This window comes from Heteronotia binoei, chromosome 5 (assembly GCF_032191835.1).
Source record: "Heteronotia binoei isolate CCM8104 ecotype False Entrance Well chromosome 5, APGP_CSIRO_Hbin_v1, whole genome shotgun sequence".
Taxonomy (NCBI): domain Eukaryota; kingdom Metazoa; phylum Chordata; class Lepidosauria; order Squamata; family Gekkonidae; genus Heteronotia; species Heteronotia binoei.
Window position 1 is genome coordinate 149,382,665 of NC_083227.1, and position 24,789 is coordinate 149,407,453.

At 40.4% G+C, this 24,789-nt stretch overlaps 1 protein-coding gene across 2 annotated transcripts in view; it reads right to left on the reverse strand.

The window, feature by feature from the left end:
- Positions 1-358: 358 nt before the first annotated feature.
- CREBRF (CREB3 regulatory factor) overlaps positions 359-24,789 on the reverse strand; it is a 36,575-nt gene continuing 12,144 nt past the window's right edge. For both annotated transcript variants that reach the window (XM_060240573.1, XM_060240574.1), the window contains 8 exons: positions 19,631-19,819; positions 18,172-18,297; positions 16,353-17,424; positions 11,703-11,897; positions 10,796-10,985; positions 10,254-10,327; positions 9,732-9,854; positions 359-6,009 (listed from right to left, as the gene is read on the reverse strand). In XM_060240573.1, coding sequence (XP_060096556.1) covers positions 5,894-6,009; positions 9,732-9,854; positions 10,254-10,327; positions 10,796-10,985; positions 11,703-11,897; positions 16,353-17,424; positions 18,172-18,297; positions 19,631-19,744 — 2,010 coding nt within the window. In that variant the 5' untranslated portion in view covers positions 19,745-19,819 and the 3' untranslated portion in view covers positions 359-5,893. The remainder of the gene's footprint in view (positions 6,010-9,731; positions 9,855-10,253; positions 10,328-10,795; positions 10,986-11,702; positions 11,898-16,352; positions 17,425-18,171; positions 18,298-19,630; positions 19,820-24,789) is intronic.

Consider the following 24,789-nt stretch of genomic DNA (forward strand, 5'->3'; position numbering starts at 1 on the left):
TCATACAGTTCTTGTGCTGTCGCATTTCCCCAAATAAAGTGCTTTTTAATTGTAGTGAGGCAGAAAAGAAATATATATATGCTGGCATGATCAGTTTAACAATCACGATTCACATCTCATAATATTAGTATACAAACAATGTCAAGAATTATTCGACCCTAACGTAACCACTATAAAATGCTGCGGCTTTAACCATGATTCAAGAGGAACAGTATTTCTTACCCTGTGGCTGCTGCAGTTAAGACACTTCTATATAATATGTCCACAAAATAATTGCTGCTTCGAAAAAGAACCTTTGTGGCAGCCGCATATACCAGCTAAGCTCCACAGACAAAAACACACAGAAGGCACCAGAATGTCAGAACTTCTCTTCACGATTTATTTTCAATTACAAAGAATGTTGCATACATTGATGAGTTTGTATCTGAATAGAGGTGCTCGGGCTCAAGGGTGACAGAGTAAACAAATCAATGGGTTTTTTTTGTGCCTCTTTTTTTAAAAAAGGAAAAGAAATTACACAACATTAAACATTATAAAAATTCAAACAGATCATGCTTTTTTAACGGTAAATTTTCTAAACAGAGACAAGACCTTCGGTACATTTGCCTGAGCTCCAGTTGGAAATGGACTACAGAACATTAATAGCATTACAAACATGATTCCAAGCATAGGAAAGTGACCATATTTGTTGGGTTTTTTTTCCCTTCAAAAACTTTTCTGTGCTTGCTTTTGCTATCAGCCTTGTACCCCAATTCTGAACCGGTTCACTTAGAAGCCAGCCCATTGATTGCAGGATGACATACTTCCAGGTACACATGCTTAGGATGGTAGCCTTAAGAGTTTTACATCTCAAATATGGTTTTCATTCTAATAAAAGCTGGTCAAGTCAAAAACTCAATTTGTGGGACACACTACTGTGTCACAGGCTGTTTTTCCATTGCTTTTTAATTTCATAGAAGACTGCTGGGAATGAAGTTATTAAAGCCTAAACCAGTTCTGAAGAGCCCATTTCTCTCAACTCTTTTGTATCTAGATTTTATTGATACTATATAAATATTAAGCAATAAGCAGGGTATATCTGGTTAAACTTTAGATAATCAGGCATGCTGTTTTAAGATTAAAAGCCAAAATTAAGTCAGCAATGGCTAACAGTAGCCTTTGTGGCCCATGTCAGCTGGCTACCCAACGACAATCTTAGATTAGAATTATTCCTGGTATCATTTCACAAGGCAATTATATTGTTCTTAGTTCTGGTTTTAGCTGAAGACAGACTAAGGCTACAAATCCTAAATGTTAGACGTGGAAGTAAGTTTTACTGAGATCAAACAAGCCATGCTTCCAAGACACTATGTTGAAGATCAGGGAGAGAAGCGCATGATCAATATGCTCTCGGGGAAGTTAATGAATGTTTTTAGAGGCTAAGCATAATGTTATGCAAACACCTTTCTACCACACTAGATCAGTAGGGGAAAATAAGATAGATCATAAAGCACATGTATCAGTACAAAATCCAATCAAGCTCAGAATGCTGTGAAGGAAGTATATGCTAAAGTGCCATTTCTGCAATGTTGACAAAGCATCCCATTTATACTGGAAATATTTGTAAGTGTTGCGCTCTCAATGTGGTAATGCCCTTAAATGCAATAATAAAAAAGGAAATATCAGCCATTGCATTAGTAACTGATTGAAATGTACTTTGCACAATCCCTCAGGTAAAAAAAAAAAGAACAAAAACAGAACTGCACTTCTGTGCAGGTTTCAGCTACTCAAAATATAGGCTTCCATTTGGTGGCATACTAAACTAGATGATTTGACAGCTACAGCTAAAAATTGTGATTACAGACATGTGAAATTCAGGTCTCAGGGCCTGAGTATCTGTATAACATACTTTGAATGTGCCTTAACAAAATTCTAGGAAGACTGCTAAATAAGTCAAGGAATAGACTGGCTATGCTATTTTTTTTCCTGAAGGCAAGATGTAATACAACCCATCAAAAACAGGTAGGAGGCTATTACAATTTTAAAAGCTAGCCATATTTAAAAGACTTAAAGAGAAACAATACATCAGTTATTGACATTTGTGAATAAACAAGCAGATTTATTAATGAAGGCAAACATCAGAAAATAGACTTTGAAATGAAACCCAAACAGTACGGTATTTGAGAAATGTCTGTTGCTTTAAGATTATTCAAGACAACCTTTAATCTTACAGAATTTGCTCTTCCCCACTAGACCTCCGTCTGAGTTTAGAAAGATATCACTGACCAAACTAGCAAACTTAGTATATCTGTGCCCGATTCTTATAGAGTCACTGTTTGCATTGATACTGGAGTGGAAAGAGCCAGTGCTTAACCAGCAAGAAGACTAGTACTAATGAGCCCCAAAAAGTGAAATATATCAAGATGTGCTTGATAAATTCAAGAAAGGCAGAGAAGCTTTCGTAAAGAGATGTAGTGGAATTACTATAAAAATCCTATCTTCCAAGACCACTGAAAAATTGGTCACTCTATGCCAGTACAAACTATCAGTACAACTTTTATATCAAATGTATTTGAAGTTCCTTCATGATACTTTTTATTGTACTTTGCTTCCAAGAGGATTCAAGGGTTTAAGGAGTTCTGGGGAATGAAAAATAAATTTAGTTCTAATATACAAGTAAGGCACAATATAAAGCCACATCATAATCTGTCAATGGAGAAAATGGGTAAAGGACAAGAACCATACATGGTACAGAATAAGCAGTTTCTTATATTGATTCAAAAATAGAAGTGTGGCACTCAATTTGACCAACATTTTTTTTTTTTTAGCAAAAGCATGCTTTAATATGGAAACAAACTCCAAAGAATCCAGTGTATGATAGAGATTTAGATTTTTTTTCCTTCAAAAAATAAAGTGTATAATTGCTTTTGGATGACATCAGAATATTCACAATGCCTACACTCAGAAAGTGACCCAAGACTTCAATAAGATCCACATACCATGTATGAACACCGAATACCTTTAGAGAGCTCCTCTAAAGATAATCATCCAAAAAAATGCATGCCACGATTTTCCAAACAAAAACATGAACATTTGGTTTTTAAAAATCTTTGTGATAAGTATACACTAAACATATATTTAATGACACTAGAGGAAGCAGATTGTTACTGGCATTAAAAGTACAACCATTTCTAGACGGTTTAAATGCCACAGAGTCCCCTGGTTAAAATGTAAAGCTGCACAGCTTGCCTATGTCATCTTTACAATAAGGTTAAACCAGCAAAGGTCTTGTCTTTACTCTACATTTTACTGCCAGGTTTTATTTAGATCAAGTATCGCTGCAGCATTCTGACCAGCCCAGAGTTAGCAGCAAATGGCAGGAATCATATAAAATGCAATATCTTTTTTTTTCTTTTTTAAACAAAGTGCTTTTCTAAGATATACATATATAAATAGATACAAAATAAAGTGTCACCATTAAAAAGCTCAACTATTTAAAAGCTTTTTGACTATAACTTAATACATAGAAAACACTGAAATGCGAGGGTATGGAATCCACTAAAAAGATTCAAAGTTGTCTTTATTCGATGCTAGACCAAAATCATATTCTGGTTTTCAGACATGCACAACAACAACAAAAAAGCTGCAAAAACAGTGACAGCTCTGAGAAGCCTGAGCTCTTACCAAGGGACGGTCTGTCAGTATAGGTGCCAGCCAAATCCTGATTGAGTGTTAAGACTCTCAGCATCTAAATGCTGTTCAGTCAAAATGAACTGTTAAAAGATGTCAGGATATGTGGATGTAAGGAGACACAGCTCTACAACCCAAGCATCGTCAGATAAACCCTCAATACACCAGCACTATTTCCGGCTTGCAGATCTCTGACCTGCCGTGATGTTTCTTGTGAAGTTTTGCCAATATTTTGGATTAATTTTAGGGTTGTTGCATGCATGTTGCTGTTCTTTTTAAAGGTAGACAACCGTCTGAGGCAGTGGGGTGACTATGGGAGAAAAGTCTTCCTATGCTACAACTTTGTAGTGGTGTACTGGCCTTCCCCAATCTTTCACTTTTTATTTTTAAGGTAAGAATGCACTGCTTGCAGACAGCAACAAAGAGATTCCCAGCTCCTGTTTAGATGCAAGGAACTGCACTGCAAAAATGTATTTAAAGAATAGAGAGAAAACCTTCATGGGCTTTTTGCATTTGTTTAGAGCTACAAAAGATATATTTGGTATTCTTAGTAAAACAGTGTTATATAGTTATCTGTATATAAAATAAAGGGGGAGGAAAAGCATTCATGAAACCAGAAAATGATTCTGTCTTCACATAAATGATTCTCTCATCAAGAGATAAAGCTTTTCATTGGTACTTTAACACTGACTAACAAAGCAGACTCTTGTGAGCAGAATTGCACGCACACTTGTATATCCCCAATGATAGAAACTACTGAGTTAACATTAAGTCACATAGAAGTTTGAAGAAGCTAGTTGAAATATCTGTACAAAAATATAAAATCTATAAATTCTTTTTTTTTAAGCCTGTGTTGATCCTTGGAAACATCACATGCACAATAATACAACAACTGGAAAAGTGGCAACTAAGGAATTAGGTATTTGTAGCTCTTCTCTCTTTACAATATATACATATAACAATAAAAATAATTTTATTTTGGTTGTTTGGAAGTATACTACAAGCTAAACTTTTTTAAATTCTCAAAGTTCAAATCTACTTTTATGAATAGCTTACTAAAACCCAAATATATTAAAATTTTCTACTGTAAGTGCAGAAAATAAAGGATTTACAGACTTCTAGATGGCCAACCTCTACTACGAAGCAAACTAGAGGAACAGCAAAATAATAGTTATGTATGAATGCTCCTTCTGTAGATAATTGGACCCAAAGAGAGATAAATTCACAGTTCAGTAAGATCCCTAACCCTGACCTTTAATTTTTTTCTTTTTATACATTCAGTACAGTATCATGTAAGCTGTGCAAAACTTTACTTAAACTGGCAGTTTGCCATATCAGTTGCATTTGTCTTTGGTACAAAAATAAACAATCGCATTAATGTGCAAGTATTTGTTTTCTTCCGGCCAAGTACCGAAATTGAATATTCTAGAGCCATCTTTTATACAATACAATAGACTCTGTGGCATATCTACATTTTCAACATATTCCTATATACATTCAAAAATTTGTAAGAGCTGGAACAAATACATTAAAAACCATGAGACCATCTATACATCTTGTCCCCCACAAGGGTTTCTCATCATACAAAGTCTTTTACCAGCTTATAGTTACAGTTCTCCCCACCCGCCCACCCTCCCCCTTAATACAAGGCACAAAGAGTATACATTTTTTCTTACTTGCACAGACATTTAAATACCGTATCAAGCTCAGAAAATTATATTTTTATATGGCACACTAGCTTTATCGCCAGGTGTGCTATGTACAAGTTATGGTTGCAAAGAAAATGTACTGTTTAATTTAGAACGAAAGAGCAATAATTCTAAAAACAAAACTCTTAATGAGAGTTTAAGTTTTATTTTAGTCAGAGCATAAACCTATCATAATGTTTGGCATTTTGCTAGAATTTTATTTTTAAAACCATGTACTGCTCTTACATAAGTTATATAACTGGTCCTAGATAAACTTAATTTTAAAATGAATATGTAGCCACCACATTTATGCCAGAAGCAGACTTAAAACTACAAGGTTTATGCTCCAAAATGCCATTAAGCATTTTATACCATGCTTTCGTACTACATTGCTCTAAAAAGGAAAAAAAAAATGATTCAACTTAAACTGTGTTTTAAATAATGCTAAACTCACATGCAGACCAGAATTAATTTTACAATGTAGTACATGACACAGGCAGAGTTCTGACGAGTGAAAATGGATAAACTAATGTCTGCTAAACTTTTGACGTAGGTATTCGAAGCCCAACAAGGCCCCCTGTAGGATCTCCTTCTGCTGTTTTCTCTAAAACCTGGTTCACAAATTCAGATGTTTGCCCAGCTACAGGTGGTCCTGAAAGAATGAACAAAAATGCATCTTTATAATGTTTACTAACCCCTTTAAGAACATAAGAAAAGCCATGCTAGATCAGGCCAATGGGCCCATCCAGTCCACACACACACACTGTGGCTAATAGCCACTGATGGACCTCTGCTCCATATATTTATCTAACCCCCTCTTGAAGGTGGCTATGCTTGTGGCCGCCACCACCTCCTGTGGCAGTGAATTCCACATGTTAATCACCCTTTGGGTGAAGAAGTACTTTCTTTTATCCGTTTTAACCTGTCTGCTCAGCAATTTCATCGAATGCCCACGAGTTCTTGTATTGTGAGAAAGGGAGAAAAGTACCTCTTTCTCTACTTTCTCCATCCCATGCATTATCTTGTAAACCTCTATCATGTCACCCCACAGTCGACGTTTCTCCAAGCTAAAGAGCTCCAAGCGTTTTAACCTTTCTTCATAGGGAAAGTGTTCCAAACCTTTAATCATACTAGTTGCCCTTTTCTGCACTTTCTCCAATGCTATGATCCTTTTTGAGGTGTGGTGACCAGAACTGCACACAGTACTCCAAATGAGACCGCACCATCGATTTATACAGGGGCATTATGATACTGGCTGATTTGTTTTCAATTCCCTTCCTAATAATTCCCAGCATGGCGTTGGCCTTTTTTATTGCAAACGCACACTGTCTTGACACTTTCTACCACGACCCCAAGATCTCTCTCTTGGTCAGTCTCTGCCAGTTCACACCCCATCAACTTGTATTTGTAGCTGGGATTCTTGGCCCCAATGTGCATTACTTTGCACTTGGCCACACTGAACCTCATCTGCCACGTTTAAAGCTAATTTCCTCTTCTCCGGGACCAGTTTGGGTAACAGGAAGACTACCAAGGAACACCAAGGCTGTTACACAGAGGCAAGCATAGTGAACCACCTCTGAACATCTTTTGCCTTGAAAACCCCACCAGGAGTTGTCATAACTCAGCTGTGACTTGATGGCAAAAAGAAGAAATTATTAATGCAATAGGGGTGTGGAGAAACACCATTTTAGGCCTGTGCTTGCCTGGGAGTTGGCTAGAGGAGTCTATAAAACTCTAGGCAAGGCTTTGGCCTAGTCTATTCCTTCTTCCCCCTCCCTTCCTGTCTGGAAGCAGCACTTCTGAGGAGGCCTCCTAGAAGAGACAGGAAGTCTTTCAGGCTGGTCTCCCAGAAGGCTGCAGGAGGGAAAACCAGTTCCTGGGTGGAAACTGGGTTTTATATTAGAGGTTTTTGGAGGGAAACGGGCAGTTAAAAGTTACCAGGGGAAGCTGACAGTCAGTTTGAGTCTGATTTGAGTCTTGGTGACTGGTGAGTCGGTTCTGGATGGTATGGTCAGAACCAGTTACATATTAGGGAAAGAAGGAGCATTTATCCCTACTTTCATTTATTACTTCTGTTCACCCTGTATTTAAAAATGCCTGTATATAGTTATACATTTTAAATAAATATTTTGTCTGTTTAAAAAGGTAGTCCCTCTGTACCACATAGGTTCCCCAACCGCCTTAGACCACGCTGCTTCAAGAGGGGAGTCCAGGAAAGGGGGGAAGGCATACAGTTGGCAAGGGTGCCAATCCTCCAGGGGTCTCCCAAAGAAGGACTGTGGTAACCAGGTGCTGGGTTGGCAGAGGACCTTGAGGCCACAGAACTGGCAAGGGGGACTGGGAGTCCTGTTCCTTTCAGTCAGGAACCCCTAAATTGAGCAGGTGGTGGCAGCGTGCCCTAGTGGTGGGAAGATGATTAGCTGCCCTTCAGGAGTTGGCAACTCAAAAGGGAGTTGACGGGACCGTGTCTGAAGGCAGAATCGGGCCGGTTCCGTCACAAGGGGCTACAATGTTCACGTAACACCCCATCCAGTAATCACAGCCATAATGGATTGATTGAGAGAAGATTCTCTTTTACTCAGAAATTTCATTTGGCCTATTGAGCCCTGGAACCTGAGTTTCCAGCACAACAGAGATACTTGCTGAGGAACTTTAACTGGACTGTGCGCAGCAAGTTAGTAAGGGTTACATATTCCAGCATGAGCCCAACTGGAAAGGCTCTCTGCAGTGACAAAGGTCTACCAGTAATCTTAGGCTGTACTAATCAAAGCATGGTATCAGATATTTCACAAGAGATCGTATCATTTGCAATACTGTGTTTCAGCTGAAAACCCACAACCCTAGCATCAATCAGGATGTTCTTATCCTTGGGAAAATTTCAGAGCAGAATTTTTGACTGAGAGAAAAGATTAATTCAAGGACACAAGCAAAGACTTCAAAGTACTGGAGGGGGGGAAAGACAAGTATGCAGTGAAGGCAGGTTGAAAGCTACAAAGCTGAAATAGATTCAGCAGCAGGGGAAAGCTGCTGACTACAGAAGTCATTCAGTAATAGAACACTCTTCTGCTAAGATGGTGTGGCTACACTGGCATCAATTAAGTATATTTTAGGCATCAACATATCACAAGGCAGAAGAAGAAGATGATATTGGATTTATATCCCGCCTTCCACTCCGAATCTCAGAGTGGCTCACAATCTCCTTTATCTTCCTCCCCCACAACAGACACCCTGTGAGGTAGATGAAGATATTGGATTTATATCCCGCCCTTCACTCCAAAGAGTCTCAGAGCGGCTCACAATGTCCTTTACCTTCCTCCCCCACAACAGACACCCTGTGAGGTGGGTGGGGCTGGAGAGGGCTCTCACAGCAGCTGCCCTTTTAAGGACAACCTCTGCCAGAGCTATGGCTAACCCAAGGCCACCCCAGCAGGTGCAAATGGAGGAGTGGGGAATCAAACCCGGTTCTCCCAGATACGAGTCCGCGCCCTTAACCACTACACCAAACTGGCTCTGAGCAGGGGTGTCAATTACATGAGGGGGGTCCCTAGTGTTTTTGACCCTGTGGTCACCTTTGGAATTCTGACATATAGTGGGAAGAACCACAAAAATGGCTCTTATAAACCACAGAATGTCAGGGAGTCAGTTTATGCATAGCTTTAACAGTAATTCTTCATCATTTTAGGCAGAAGTTCTGCTCAACAGGACACCTTTTAAAATGGATATATATTGTTTAAAATATTTTATTACTTACACGCAGCTCATCTGCAGTCACACAGTGAAGACCCTTGTGCTATGGAGATGGCTGCTGCTAAACTATGGCTTCTTTTAAAAACTGCACAACCAAATTTGCACTTGCCAATTAAAAGTCCTGTTGGGCAAAAGCCCCATCTGGTCCTGCACACTTTCTAAAAACACCTGGTGAGCACCAAGGCACCCACTGGTACCATGTTGAGGACCACTGGATTAGATCAATACCTTTCATTTCCAACTTCAGCAGCTGCAGACTTAAAGGGCACTGTCTAAAATTATAGGACCTGAAGCAACATCGATCTTGAATTTTGTGCAGCTTCAGAGCAAGAAACTGGCAAAAACTGATTTCTCCTGCTGCCTCATGTGCTAAGCAGTTGTGAATCTTGAAGGTACAACAATGAGAGCTGGACAGACTCACATGGACAAAAAGCTCTGCAATGTGAGAGGCTGCACTGAGGACAGACAGTGAGTGAACACCATGCAGTTCCCTTGCTTTCCTCTCACTCATGCAGCCTTGTGAATCGTGGCTTTTTGTCTCCATGGTCCCCAACTTTCATCACTGCCTTTACTAGGCTCACAGGCAGTTGATTCTTTCATCAAGCACAACACTTGACATTTACTTACCTAAGGTATCTTTAATAAGCACATCAAGTTTCTGTCCCATATTGGTTCCTCTGTCATCTTTAGGACTCTGCACTCTATTCACAATTTCTTGTTTGATTGAATTGATCACAAACAACAAGTTATCTGCAGAAGAGCCAAAGTGACAGCATGAGCCTCCCACACTGAAACCTCTTCAAGAAGGAAGAACACATCTCCCTAAGTGTGTGTGCCATGCCTAGGATACTGAGCTATTTATACTCAGCTTTTTCCCCCTGACGGGGGCCCAAAACAATAATGAAGGTTCTTAAACACTATTCACTCTCAAGTTTTATTTTGACTTATAAGCACCATTACATTGCTTTATGTACAAAGGAGCCTACCAACCATGGACTCAGACTACTGGTTTGCAAACTTCATAGACTTAAGTCATACTTCTCTAGCACAACCCATCAATACAGAAAAGCTTTGGGCCCTGATAAACTGACTCAAGCCACAGTGGCTATTTAACTTGATGCATATTATTGTTTTTTAAACACTGCTTACCATATTCTGTGTTGAGACCCCACAATTTCACCTTGTTGGCTTCATACTGGGCCTTCTTTTTTAGTCGACAAGCCCTGTGAGATTGGAAGGCAGGGAAATAAATGAATATGCAATTAAAAAAATGATCTGGTCATGACAGAGCACGTCCTGTATGATAACAGTTATCACCGTGTGTTATCACAACTCCTTCACTGAAGAAACTACCCTACTCTTCTCCAGATACTCTTGACCACATTAGTGCTACAGGGTATTGCAGCTTTCAGAAATTCACAAAGCTCTGCAATTAAAAATCTTCAGCACATGTCACAATTGGGGATATGTCAGCTTCGTACAGACTGCAATCAGATTCTGTCATATTGGTAGGGGAGATAACGCATGTTTCCAGGTATAAAGACATGCCCTCTGTGCTATCGTGCAAACTAGTTGGTGTCGTTTTCTTCCAATATATCACCTTGAAATGTTGACTAAGGAAAGAGAGAGCCTTACTTGTACAGAGCATCGTTTTAATAGCCAGTGTATAAGATAAATGCAGTAATCATTACCTGGAGGCTAGCTTGTTCTTTTCTTTCCTTGACCTTGGTCTCGCTGTTAAGGGAAGTTCGCTGACTGGAGTCAAGTCACTGATCACTTTATTCAGTTTCCTCAGTTCATTCCCGATTTGTAGCAGTTTCTTAGGATTGGGAGTCAAGTCTTCTACATCAGTCCGTCGTGACTTCTTAACAGCATATTTCCCTATGTGAACACATACAGAAAGGGATTACCTGAAGCAAGTGTGCTGCAAGTTTAGGGTTGCCAAGTCCAATTCAAGAAATAACTGGGGACTTTGGGGGTGGAGCCAGGAGACATTAGGGGTGGAGCCAAGATCAAGGCTGTGACAAGCATAATTGAACTCCAAAGGGAGTTCTGGCCATCACATTTAAAGGTACGGCACACCTTTTCAATGCCTTCCTTCCATAGGAAATAATGAAGGATAGGGGCACCTTCTTTTGGGGCTCATAGAATTGGTCCAATCATTTTGAAACTTGGGGGATATTTTGGGAAGAGGCACTAGATGCTATACTGAAACTTTGGTGCCTCTACCTCAAAAAACAGCCCCCCCCCCTCAGAGCCCCAGATACCCACAGATCAATTCTCCATTATTTTCTATGGGAATAAATCTCCCTAGGGAATAACAGAGTTCCCAGCAGACACTCCCCTCCCCCCCCCCCCGCTTTCTGACGACCCTGAAGCGGGGGGAGGGCCTCCAAACCGGGGGATCCCCTACCCCCAGCTGTGGATTGGCAACCCTATGCAAGTTCCATTCATATCCTAGAATTACAGAACAAGTATCGGTGCATCTTCATGACATACATTTCTCCATCTCTCTCTAAAGGGAGAGCAGGTTGCCTCCTTCGTTGCTGTGTGACACAAACTGGAAAACAGTTAAGATTGGTTGGAAATTACATTTACCATGATGTAATCCATTCTTCTGATACATGTTACTCGGTAATGTATCACGATTCCACTCAGATGGCCTCAGCATTCTCTCCTGCTGTGATGGTGTCAGTTGTTCACTATATTCCCAGAAATATCGTCGTTTGCCTCTTTTTCGACAAGATATTGCTGTCATTTCTTTCAAGTCCTCCACAGAGTCATTTTCATATCCTAAAAAGGTAACGAAGTTGTAGGTTAACTTCTCCCATGGAACAGGACTGAGAATCTCTTCAAAATAAAAGGAAAGGAGGGAAACGAGAAATCCAGAACTTGTTAATCATTTCCATGAACAGGGTGAATTAAAAAAAAAATCGTTTTTTGTTTTTTTAAAAAATCAGATTTTAAAGTTTAAACCAGATTTTTAATAGAATGCTTCGAGGGAAAAAAATATATCTAAAGACAGTTTTCTATTTATTACAGTTCAAAGATTATTCATAATGAAATATGGATTATTTTTTCATTATGTAACACGAGGCTGTATATTAATGCAATATTTAATTTTTTTTGGTAAATGAATTCCATTAATCCATTCACAATGTCATGCTCTCTCAGACGTTTATGTAAGATTATTTGGAGCAGTTTTTCTATCTAGAAGATATCACAGATTCTTGGTTCTGCAGTTCTCAAAACTGTGAATTTGTGTCTGCAGAGATGACACGCCTGTTCTTCACAACAAAAATGTTATAAAATAAACACAAAAGTTGAGAAAAAGACTTTAACCCCATTGTTCCTCTGCAAATCTGTGTACAGAGAACCAACCCCTTACCTAGGGTTGCCAAGTCCAATTTAAGAAATTTCTGGGGACTTTGGGAGGTGGAGCCAGAAGACTTTGAGGGTGGGGCCAGGAGACATTGCGGGTGGAGCCAGGAGCAGGGTTGTCACAAGCACAATTGAATTCCAAAGGAAGTTCTGGCCACCACATTTAAAGGGACCGCAGACCTTTTAAATGCCTTCCCTCCACTGGAATTAATGGATAGGGGCACCTTATTTTGCAGCTCATAAAGTTGGACCCCCTGGTCCAATCTTTTTGAAACTTGGAGGGTCCTTTGAGGATAGGCATTGGATGCTATGCTGAAAATTTGGTGCCTCTACCTCAAAAAACACCCCACCCAGAGCCCCAGATAACCATGGATCAATTCTCTTATTATTTCCTATGGAAATCGTTCTCCATAGGGAACAATGGAGAACCCAGCAGACATTTCCCTCCCTTCCCCCCACTTTCTGATGACCCTGAAGCAGAGGGAGGGCCTCCAAACTGGGGATCCCCTGCCCCCACCTGGGGACTGAGCAACCAACAAAGAGCTACGCAGATAATGGAGCAAGGAAACAAGATTAGAGAAAACCAGCCTCCAAAGTTATACACAAATCATACACTTCATTAATTATTCAAAAATATTCAAAATCATTACAAACATCTGTATAACAATAAGAGTATGTAAGGAACATGGTCATACCAAATAGAAGATATTACAAGCATCAGCATTTGAATGAGATAAAAAGTTTTTTGAAAGTTTGTAGAAGCGAATGCGAAATGTGGGATAAAGTACTGCGTCGCATATCACTTCCTGTTCCTTGTGCTGTACAGAACAGGAACTCTTTGGAGCATTGTTCTCCGTGAAAGACTTTCCTATTGGATTATAAACTGTCAGGAGCTATAATGGCAGCAGGCTGTATAAGAGACCCAGCAGTTTGGGTCTCCTCTACCTATGGGTAAGGCAGACAGACATAACAAATGCAAACATTTACGATTATACCAGCAAGAATGAGTTCTTGCGTAAAAACCATGATTTAAATCTAGTCATACATAAGAACATAAGAGAAGCCATGTTGGATCAGGCCAATGGCCCATCCAGTCCAACACTCTGTGTCACACAGTGGCCAAAAAAATTATATATACACACTGTGGCTAATAGCCACTGATGGACCTCTGCGCCATATTTTTATCTAACCCCCTCTTGAAGCTGGCTATGCTTGTAGCCGCCATCACCTCCTGTGGCAGTGAATTCCACATGTTAATCACCCTTTGGGTGAAGATGTACTTCTTTCTATGAGTTTTAATCTGACTGCTCAGCAATTTAATTGAATGCCAATGAGTTCTTGTATTGTGAGAAAGGGAGAAAAGTACTTTCTCTACATTCTCCCTCCCATGCATTATCTTGTAAACCTCTATCATGTCACCCCGCAGGCGACATTTCTCCAAGCTAAAGAGCCCCAAGTGTTTCAACCTTTCTTCATAGGGAAAGTATTCCAACCCTTTAATCATTCTAGTTGCCCTTTTCTGGACTTTCTCCAATGCTATAATATCCTTTTTGAGGTGCGGCGACCAGAACTGCACACAGTACTCCAAATGAGACCGCACCATCAATTTATACAGGGGCATTATGATACCTTCCCCTATATGGCCAAGGACCTGCCTACCTTAGGGACCGCCTCTCTCCATATGTTCCCCATAGAGCACTACGATCCAGCTCACAAAACCTTCTGGAAGTACCTGGGCCAAAGGAGGCCAAATTAAAAACAACTAGAGAATAGGCCTTCTCTATAAAGGCACCCCAATGGTGGAACCAGCTGCCGGAAGAGGTGCGGGCCCTACGGGATATTAGCCAATTCCGTAGGGCATGCAAAACCACCCTCTTTCGGCTAGCCTTCTAAGATGGAACTTGGAATAAACATCACGCCATCATTAATATAACTGAGATAGTAGCACTATAAGATTATATTTTTTAGATTGTTTTTAGATTATTTAAATATTTAATTGTTATTGTATTGAATTGTATTATCTTGTTTTATTGTTTTAACATGGCTTTTGCCATGTCCTGTAAGCCGCCCTGAGCCTGCCTCGGCGGGGAGGGCGGGGTATAAATAAAATTTATTATTATTATACTGGCTGATTTGTTATCAATCTTGTTATAGTCTTACTGAGTAATGATTTAAATCATGATTTAAATCAAATCCACCCTGCCTAAGAGTAAGACTGGTTTTCAACTTTCCTTTTCTTCCTCAGCTGAAGCTGTGTCCAGCTTAACTCTATTAGCGCATTTCTTTCCTTCCTGACCACTACCTATCTTTAGCTTGCAGTTTATCGCTTCTGCTTCAGAAAAAGCAACACCTCTTATGTGGCTGGGCTTAAGCTACTCAAAGAGACAGAGGAAACTGTAAATTGGAGACACAACATGTTCATAAAATGCATATTCCATTAATTTAGCTGGCATATCTGCATACTCAACTTTGGAAGACTAAGGCATCAAGTTGAAGTTACTATCTCAGAAGCACTTTAAACACTGCTCTGTCTAGGTTCATGTAAGAAACTGCCCTAATGGCTTCACACAGACGAGGCAACGTGTCTTTTGTACAGAAGCCAGGCATGCTAATTCAAAATATATTCAAATTAAATAAATACTTTAGGGTTGCCAGGTCTGGATCAAGAAATATCTGAAGCCAGGAGCAAGGGTGTGACAAGTACAACTGAACTCCAAAGGGACATTTCCCTCCTCCCCCAGCTTTCTAATAACGCTGAAGCGGGGGGGGGGGGGGCTCCAAACTGGAGGATCCCCTGCCCCCAACAGGAAACGGCAACCCTAAAATACTTTTAGCTTGAGGATAACAGCTCATGAGAGAGTCTTATTGTCAGGGCTTTTTTTTAGCAGGAATGCACAGGAATGCAGTTCTGGCTGGCTTGGGATCATGCCAATGAGCTGCTGCTGGGCTTTTTCTACAAAAAAGGCCTGTGTGAAACAATGGTGATGTGTCTTAATATGCAAATGAGTTCCTGCTGGGATTTTTCTACAAAAAAAGCCCTGCTTATTGCAGTTTATACTTATCATGCAATGGAAGGAGAATCAAATATTGTTTATGTTAAACAAGGTAATTTATTTTAAAGCTCAGGAAGAACCAACAGCTTTCAACCACCACAGTTAACAGGCAGTGCTGAATTATCTTCTGGGATTTTACTGCTTCTGTCTTCTAAGTAGGATGGTTTCTGTTGCTTGCTTGGAAAAGCTTCAGCAAGTGCTTCACTTTTTCAAAAATGCCAATTACTATGAAGTGAACTAAGGTCAAATAATCACCAGATCTAACAAATTATTCCAAAAGTTTAAATCTTTCCAAAAGGCCAAGCAGCAAGTCACAATGGGGGCTCTAATGCACTCCATCACCAGCTTTCCAAACGAAACCGTTTGAGTCAGTTCTGGATAGGACACTGAAGCCTGACTACAGGACAGAAGTAGTCAATTTCCTCCTTCAGTCATAGCTCTCAACAATTATACTGTTGTAATTGTCAAGTAATTTAGAATTCTTCGACAAAACGTGCTATGAAAATCTTTCGTCTTGCCGAGGGCCCTTTTTAAAGTAGGAACGCACAGGAACGTAGTTCCGGCTGGCCTGGTGTCAGGGGTGTGTGGTCTAATACGCAAATGAGTTCCTGTTGGGCTTTCTCTACCCAAAAAGTCCTATGCCAAACAATGGTGACGTCAGGGGTGTGTGGCCTAATATGCAAATGAGTTCCTGCTGGGCTTTTTCCTACAAAAAAAAAAGCCCTGGTCTTGCCCCAATTTGAAAAATGCCTCCACAAACGCACAGTGCTTGCTTGATGGAGGCTGCAGCCTGATTATAAACAAACTTAATTACCTGGTTCAGAAAAAGTATCGCTGATATCATCATCTTTGTCATCCTCATAGTCCTCCTCCTCCTCCTCCTCGTCATTTTCAGACAGTTCATGCTCACTTCCAAATCCTTCATCATGGTCTTCATCTTCCACGTCTTCATCGTCGTCTTCGTCCTCATCAGGATCAGCTTTGATTGCCTGCTCAGTCAAACCATCTGTGACAAAGAGAGAATAGTTGTGTTCTTCCTTCTTCTGTGATGGATCTGAAACAGACGTGCTGGCAGAGAGACTGGTCTCCTCAGCAGTGAGTCCCGGAGTTTCCTGGGGTGGAGTGAGAAGTAGAGTCTGAGTCTCTTTAAAAGGCAAAATAGGAGCACTGTGACTCTGAAGGGAGTCAACTCCTCTCCGCTCTTGTTTCTTCGCTACAGCTCCACAGTAGCAAGTATTTTCTTTTGCAGCATCAGCATAAGCCTGGTTCATTGCAGACCTACTCTGGGGTACCGTATTTATTCTTACTTTTGCCTTCTTAACATAATCTTTACATTCAACATGAATGTTCACCTTCTCATTGCTGTACACATTGGTCTTCACCATGATTTGTGTGCTTGAATTGGCCTTGCTGGCTTTTTGCGCAAATTCTGATAACGGAGCCTCAGCCTGAGCAGTCTTGGATGAACAAACCGGGGCTGCTGCTCTGGTTGTGACCTTCTTTGCTGGCAGAGAAGTTAACTGGCTTTGTTTTACATTGAACAGCAGTTCCGAGTAGCACAGTGGATCTGAGACAGGCTGAGAGTCCTCACTGTTGAGCTGTGCCAGAGTTGGAGTTTTACTGATCACTTCTTCATCCTGGTATGGGCTTGAGAAATCATCAAGTCCCAGATAATCCACCTCTTTTGTTCCCCAGATGTCACAGTTGGTTAATTTGGTGTATTTTGTCAAATCTTCACAGTAAGTGTCCCACTGTTCCCACTTGGAAGGAAAAGAAGTTTCAGTATCCAGAATGTCTGTAAAAGATTCCAGGTTCTCAAGATCTTTACAGTCCTCTACAGAAAGGAGGTTGTCCCTGGAACTCTGCTGGTAATCCATTTCTCTGTCCTAGAAAGTTATAATACATAAGGTAGAATTTATTTTCTATTTCACTCTCCAGCCACGTTATAGGCAAATTCACAGGTCTCACCTATGCCTTTAGTTCTATTTATATCTAAAAGGGAAAAACAGTGCAAGCCAGTTTATGGCAGTTTTTAATCCAAGACTGATAAGGCAGCAATTTCAATGCCCAGTTCAGTGCTTGTTTGCCAGCACTGAAAAAGAAGGACAAGACAGGCATGACTCCTATGGTCAACAGAATTTCTAGTGACAAAACAGGGACGGGAGGGTGATTCCATCCCACCCCCACTGAGGAAGTCCCCTGTGGCCATTTGTGCATGCAAGTCCTGTAGCCTCCAGCTTAATGTTTTGGAGGGGTGGAAAGAACCATGTCCTTTTGTGCAGTCCATGTAGGATCCCAAATGGAATATCACAACTGAAAAAGCAATTTTCCTTGCATCTTCCCTTGTATGTCGAAGGACAAAAACGTGACATTTTCAAATTTGCTCAGTCAATAAGGCAGCTCCTCAGTAAAAAGTATGCCGAAGGTTTGTTTGTTTGTTTGTGTCTTGGCCATATTTCTCAAACTTTCATTGGTGAGAGCCCACTGTTGCTGGACTTCCTCCCTTAGTAATTAAATTTAACAAATGAGGCACATTATACTGGCCTTCACTGAACAGATTTCTGCAAGCCATACACCCGCTTCATTTCAAAAAGGCCAAGCTATGCTTATTAAGAAAATGAAAGTAAACTTACCAATTCATACATGAAATCTGGATCAGAACTGCTAGCCAAGAGGTCTGTGCTCATCAGAGTCTGTTCTGAAAACATGTGGCTTCGAAAGGCATCCCCAAAAGGAGGGTCCATTCCACTCACACTAGGCTACAACAGAAATTTATTAGTGGGTGTTTGTTTTTTTTTAAAAAAAAATTGACAAAGTTAAAGAAATAGTATTTCTCTTTAAACATTAGAGTTTCCTCTTCCTTAAACATCAGGAATTTATGACATCTGGGTCATGCTCTCTTGACTTTGTATTTATGTCTAGTCATCTATTCCTACATTATTTGGTTGTCTGAGGGAAGTATACACTGGTTTGTTTGACAGCTACATAAAAAAGTAAATCTATTCAGTGTCTGGCACTACCAAAGTTTAGTAAAGACAGTCAAAAGTTTGAACATTTTCACAAGTGAAGAACAGTTTTTAAAAGATGTGGAAGTGTGCAATGTCTCTTTCACATTACATCTTTCTTTTGGTTTTGTATGCAGTGTGTCATGTGATCCACATTTCTATAGCGCTAGGTTATACCACTCCTATTGCTAAACAACCTTACTATCCAGAAAGGACTCAGGTTGTAAGATAAGGCATTGTGCACTTCCAGACACAGTTGGCCACTCCTGATCTAAATTATCTTCTAAAGAATTTGGCTTCCTGATGCAATTGCTAACTAGCAGTTCACTGTCCAAGAACTAAGATTCTGGTCTTGTGTAGGATTTTTTCCAGCTTGCTGTTAAAAACATCAGGGGAATTTGCATGGCAATCACATCACAGTACAGCAGATGCACAAACCTTTTAGCTGATGCAGAACCATGATAATCTTATCTCTATACTTCATTAGCTTCCCTTGTCATGTGCTGCAAAGCCACCCATGTCAGTCACTTAGAGGATTACTGCTGTTTCTACTTTACGTTTTGTTGTTGTAAATTGAAATGATAAAAAAGATGCAGTGTCACTCTCTCCAAAAGTGGAGACTTATGTTAAAAATCACAGCTGCCCAGCTTTCTTTCTATGATGGATGTTTCCATCCCCAGCTTTGGTTCTTCTCCCTCACAGACAAGGTCAAAAAACCTCATACATTCTGGTTAGCTGACAGGGGCAGATGGACATGCAAGAATAACATCCAATTTTATCATTCCCCCCCCCCCTCTTCTTTGCTCTTCTACTTGCCTACTATTTTGTCTATTAAGCAATACTCTAGACATAAGACTAAGAAGGACTACTTCCTATTTCTACTCCCATCTCTATCTGGCAATTGCTCTGCTACTTACTGCATTCAAGTCCCAGGAAACAAGAGGATTAATTTGTTTTGATGAAACATACCATAACTTACTGCACATTACCATCACCATCACGTTGTGTTCTTTATATATCCACCACAAACACAATGTTTTGCTTTTTTTTAAAACCTTCTAAGTCAATAGAAATTCTAGGAAGTTACCTGAGGCATTTCCAGGCCCAGATCCTCCAAGTTCAATTCCAAACTTTTCCTTTTCCTTGCCTGTAATTTCCTTTCCAGCTTTTCTTCAGGGTTCGTAGGTAGCATATAACTCATGCAATGGAGTCACAGATTTTCTCTAGAAAAAGCTTCACGATGACTACATGGAAATCTTCTTTCTTTGGGGGATTTCTATTTGAAATTAAAACAAAAAAAAATACTGAATTTCAAACAATTACATTTGAACATTTTCGTCTGACCGTTTCTGAATGAAAGAAGTTTGCAGTACCTGCTAGCAGCATTCTGCTAAAACATTGCGGATTGTCTACTTTATGCATTTTCAGGTCCTACTTATTAAAAAAAACAATATTGTGGCAAGATGACATGCAGTAGCTACTGCTGTAGTTTAGAGAGAGAGAAAATTTCCTAAGGTGGGAGTCTCAAACAGTAAAAACCCACCAGCAGGTCAAGACAGAACCCCTGATAAGATCAGTAATACTGAGCCACCTTATACTCCCCTCGACTGTATTTTAATGCCATACTGTTTTATTGGTTTTACTGTCTAAATTATTAATTATATTATCTGTTATTTATCTGTATCATGGTTTTACCATGTCCTGTTAGCCGCCCTGAGCCTGCCTAGGCGGGGAGGGCGGGGTATAAAGTTTATTATTATTATTATTAACAAACTGGCATTTCCTGGACAGGAAAGCACAGTGGTTGGAAACACCACACTGTGATAAGTATAATCATTTTTGACAATAGACTGCAGTATGATGGCAACTTAGTTAACAGTACATTAAATACTTTTTGAAGATTATTTGAACAACTCCATTAGGGTGCAAGCTTTGTTAATAGAAGAAAAAAATATATATTTATCCCAACAGAAGGCTACTTTCCCCCTAGTTATGCCATCAAGAAAAAGACAATGTCTTACGTTCACACACAAGCTACAAATATGTACCGTAACAAAAACTTTGTCTACAGATTTTTTCCCCCATTTTTCTAATGAAGAGGCCCTGTGGCACAGAGTGGTAAGCTACAGTACGTTTTTGTGTGTGCATGTGGTGCATGCACCAAGCTCTCCTCACGACCTGAGTTCGATCCCGGCAGAAACTGGGTTCAGCCTTCTATCCTTCTGAGGTCAGTAAAATGAGTACTCAGCTTGCTGGAGGGATGTAGATGACCGGGGAAGGCAAACCACCCTGTAAAAAGTCTTCCAAGAAAACGTCATGATGTGACATCACCCCATGGGTTGGTAACGACTTGGTGCTTGCACAGGAGACTACCTTTACCTCCCCCCACCCCAACCAACTACAAAAATCCAAAGGCAATATTTTCAAGAGATCCTTTATTTTGGCCTTTACAATAAAGCTTTTTCTCCCAGTCTGATCATACAGAAATCTCTAAGAAACTATGTCAGAAAAGTAGCAACTTAATTCTCAGTTCACTTGAACTAAAATATATATCATCACTTGAAGTATTTATTGGGGTTAATGGTGCATCTCAGGGTAAAATTCCCTGTAGAACTAATAAGTTGGCTATGACTGTTGAATCTTAACATTCTAGCATGCTCTCTAAAATAAAAATAAACATTTGTGCTCCTGAGAGAATGTGCTCCCTGCCATAGAAGTTCTCATTGTGCCTTAAGAAAATTAAATCCTCTTGTGAACCCAAAATATCCACTCACAGAAGAGATGCTGTCCCAACCCCAGATCACTGCATGATTCATTGTGCTGGGTTTGTCTCAGCAGGCCGCAGGTAATTTTGCTACAATTCTCCATCAGATGCGATTGAAGGAGTCAATTACTCACAATTCAGAGATGTAACACAATTACCTGCTTTCAGAGGTAATACACAACACACACAAACAAACTCCTGCAGAATTACAGCAGGGAAGAAAGGAACCTGCTCTTATTTTTTTCATATTTTAAAAATACTATAATAGACATAGGAGTGAAGCAAATCTAACTCTGAAAAATGCCTTCAGTTATCAGGATTACTACGACAGGGCCAGTTTTCTGATATGAACACATCCCTTAAAATACAGTAACAGTAATCAAGCAAGAAAGAATAGCAATAATTAATGTCACACGTTTTCAATAAGTCAGTTCTTTTATAACCTCTGCAATACATCATCCATCTGAAATAAATCATTCGTGCTGCTTCTAGAGCGTCTAGCTATTCCAATTTTATTTCAACAAAACTGATGTTCAATTTTTCTGGCAGACTGCCTCAAAGCACCAACTGTGCAACTCTTCAAAACACCATGAACAGCAAGACTATGCAAAGGAACATCTATATAATAACCCACTCGGTGCTGTGGAGTTTCAAAGGAAGTTGCAAAAATGCTCTTACTCGTTAGTTCCTCTGGAAGCAAGAGCTCCAATTAAGCTGAGTCACTGCAATAAGTCCTTTTAATCTTCATGATGAGACCTTGGGGTAGAGAAAACCATTGTGCCGTTTTAAGACAACCAGATTCTACATTTGTATAAAGATGGCATGTTTATAAATCAAGGCAGGCACATACCCCTTCCATTTTGATATTCTGTTTCTATTCAGTTATACACTTCCCATGAAGCTGCCTTATACCGAATCTTTTGGCCCATCAAGCTCAGCGTCATCTACTCAGACCAGCAGTGGCTCTCCAAGGTTTCAGGCAGAGGTCTTTCACGTCCTCTCCTGCGTGGTCCTTTTAATAGAGATGCTGGGAATTGCATCTGGGACCTCATGCACACCAAGCAGATGCTTGCTAGTGAACCACAGCCTCTGCCCTTTACGTAGACTGCACAGGTCTTGTTATTTCTTTTCAAGGAATCACTAAAAATTGCACTCAGTGGAAGTTTTGAGTTTTCACGCTGATCCAGATGAATGCACTGAAGCTCGGTTCCAAAATATAGTTCAAGCAGCAGGTAGGAACATGGAGTCACACATGGATAGCAGGGCTGATACTGACTTCCTATAACAGGGGTGCCCAAACTGTGGCTCGGAAGCCACATGTGGCTCTTTCACACATGCTGTGCAACTCTTGAAGCCTCCACTGCCCCATTGGCTGGCTTGGAGCAGGCATTTCTCTCTTTAAATCACTTCTCCAAGCCAGCCTTGCAGCTTGAAGAATGCATTTAAAGTTGTTTCTTTCCAGCTCTCCTTTCTTCCCTCTCCCCATCAAGTTGCCTTGCTTCCTTCCCACCGCGTTTCTGCAGTCTTCTTAGGATCATGCACTTTTACCAGACTATTCACTTAAGGACTACATCCTGCAAGAAAGTCTCCCTATGCAGAACACTGAAGACTAATATGATGTTCACAGGCATGAGGAGGACGACTCAAGATGCGACAAATAGATTTCAATTCTGAACAGAAAACGTTCCGAACGGAATGAATTGTATGCCATTTAGCAGTTTCTACTCAAAACACAGGCTTCAGTTTCTAGAGCAATCACAGCCGCCATAGGTACAGTTATCCACAAACTTGTAAAGAAGGAACAGATTTCTGATCTATATGGCTGGAGCCATTGTTAAAGCCATAGCATGGAGGCTGGCATGCTAAAATAGAACTTCTCCACTCAGTTGCCCTTCCTTATGGAAAGCACCTTGGTGGTTTCTCCCTTCTTACTAGTATACGGGTTCCCCTCTCTCTCTTGTTATAATCTCTGCTCCTGCCTGATTTCTCTAAAGTCTGTGAGAGACAGGACGACTTGCAGCTTTCATTTGTAGTCATTTATTTCTTAGGATGCATTTATCAGTCACTAAAGTAAACTTTCCAAATTTCTGAACTCAGTTGGTGTTATAGATGGAGGACAAATGTAGAGGACCATATAAGATGAACACACATTCTCTCTTCCTTCTCCCCAGAGAAGTTCCAAGCTGCACTTTAAATTTACAAAGTTCTTGTTTAGAGTTTGCTGCGAGGGCTTTTAAAGGTGGGCCACTTGACGGCCAGCTGCAAAGGAAGAAAGAGCCTCTGAAAGGGTTCTGGAAGGTTCTGCTCATCAAGTAGGGATGAGAGGACTTGTTAACATTTTTCTCTGTTGCATGCTTCTAGAAGCTACAGAAGTCATATCTTTCATGCATCTAGATACCCTGATACACTTCAATGCACCAGTTGCCGGCTAACTCTGTAGCATAGATCTTGCTTTACAGGCAGCATTCCTTAACCCGTTTTCCCTTGCTCAAACCTATCATGCGACCTTGCTACTGAACACAGCAGCAGCACCCTAAGCCATCTTCCTTCATGGTTTCTCTTTGCTTCCTCTTCTAGCCTGAAGGGACAGCACCAATTGCAGTCATTTGTTTTGTTGAGAAAGTTCCCCGTATATTTTTTGGCCTGGTGGTAGGGGGGATGAATGAAGAATCTTCAAGTATAAGACTTTGAACTTTCAAGGACACCAATGAAATTCAAGCTTCTCTAGTGTCTACCTTTAAGTTCTTACTTCTACAACATCTCTATCATCTACCAGAAGGTGGCCTTTCAAGTTCTAAAAACTGTATTTTTTTAAAAAATCCATTCTTTCTGTCCACTGCCTTGTGTACAGAACATTTAAAAATCAAGACAGACATCAACTGCACAAAAGAAGCAACCACTCTATTAATAGCTTTCAGAAACAATTTTGGCATTCAAGACCATGGTGCCAGATTATGAGAATGGTTATGAATGTGCCTTTATTTTTATTTTTTTTAAATTATGCTGACTCATTGGTTACACTGGAATCCTTTGCTTCTCCCATGTTACATAAGCATGTTTGAAGAATGCAGCTGATGTTTAACAAAATTATTTTAAACCAGATGTGAGCATCACAGGCCAACAATGTATCTGTATTTATATGTATCCCATACCACAAATGTTGCCAAACTGGCATTTTTCCAGCTACACCAGGTCAGGCAACTGGCTCCCTACTTGTCCCAACCTGACCTAGCCACAGTAACCCATGCAACAGTCACCTCCAGATTGGACTACCGTAACTCATTTTACATGAGACTGACCCAGAAACCCCCGCTGGTACAGAATTAGGGTTGCCAGACCCCACCCCCCAGTCCGGCCAGGGGATTCCCCGTCTGGGGGGCTCCAATCCACTGCTGCACAGCTGGCCAGCAGGGAAAACCCCACCCCCCAAAAGGGGCATCATCACATAACAGCCCTGATTCGACAACATCACTTAGAAATGA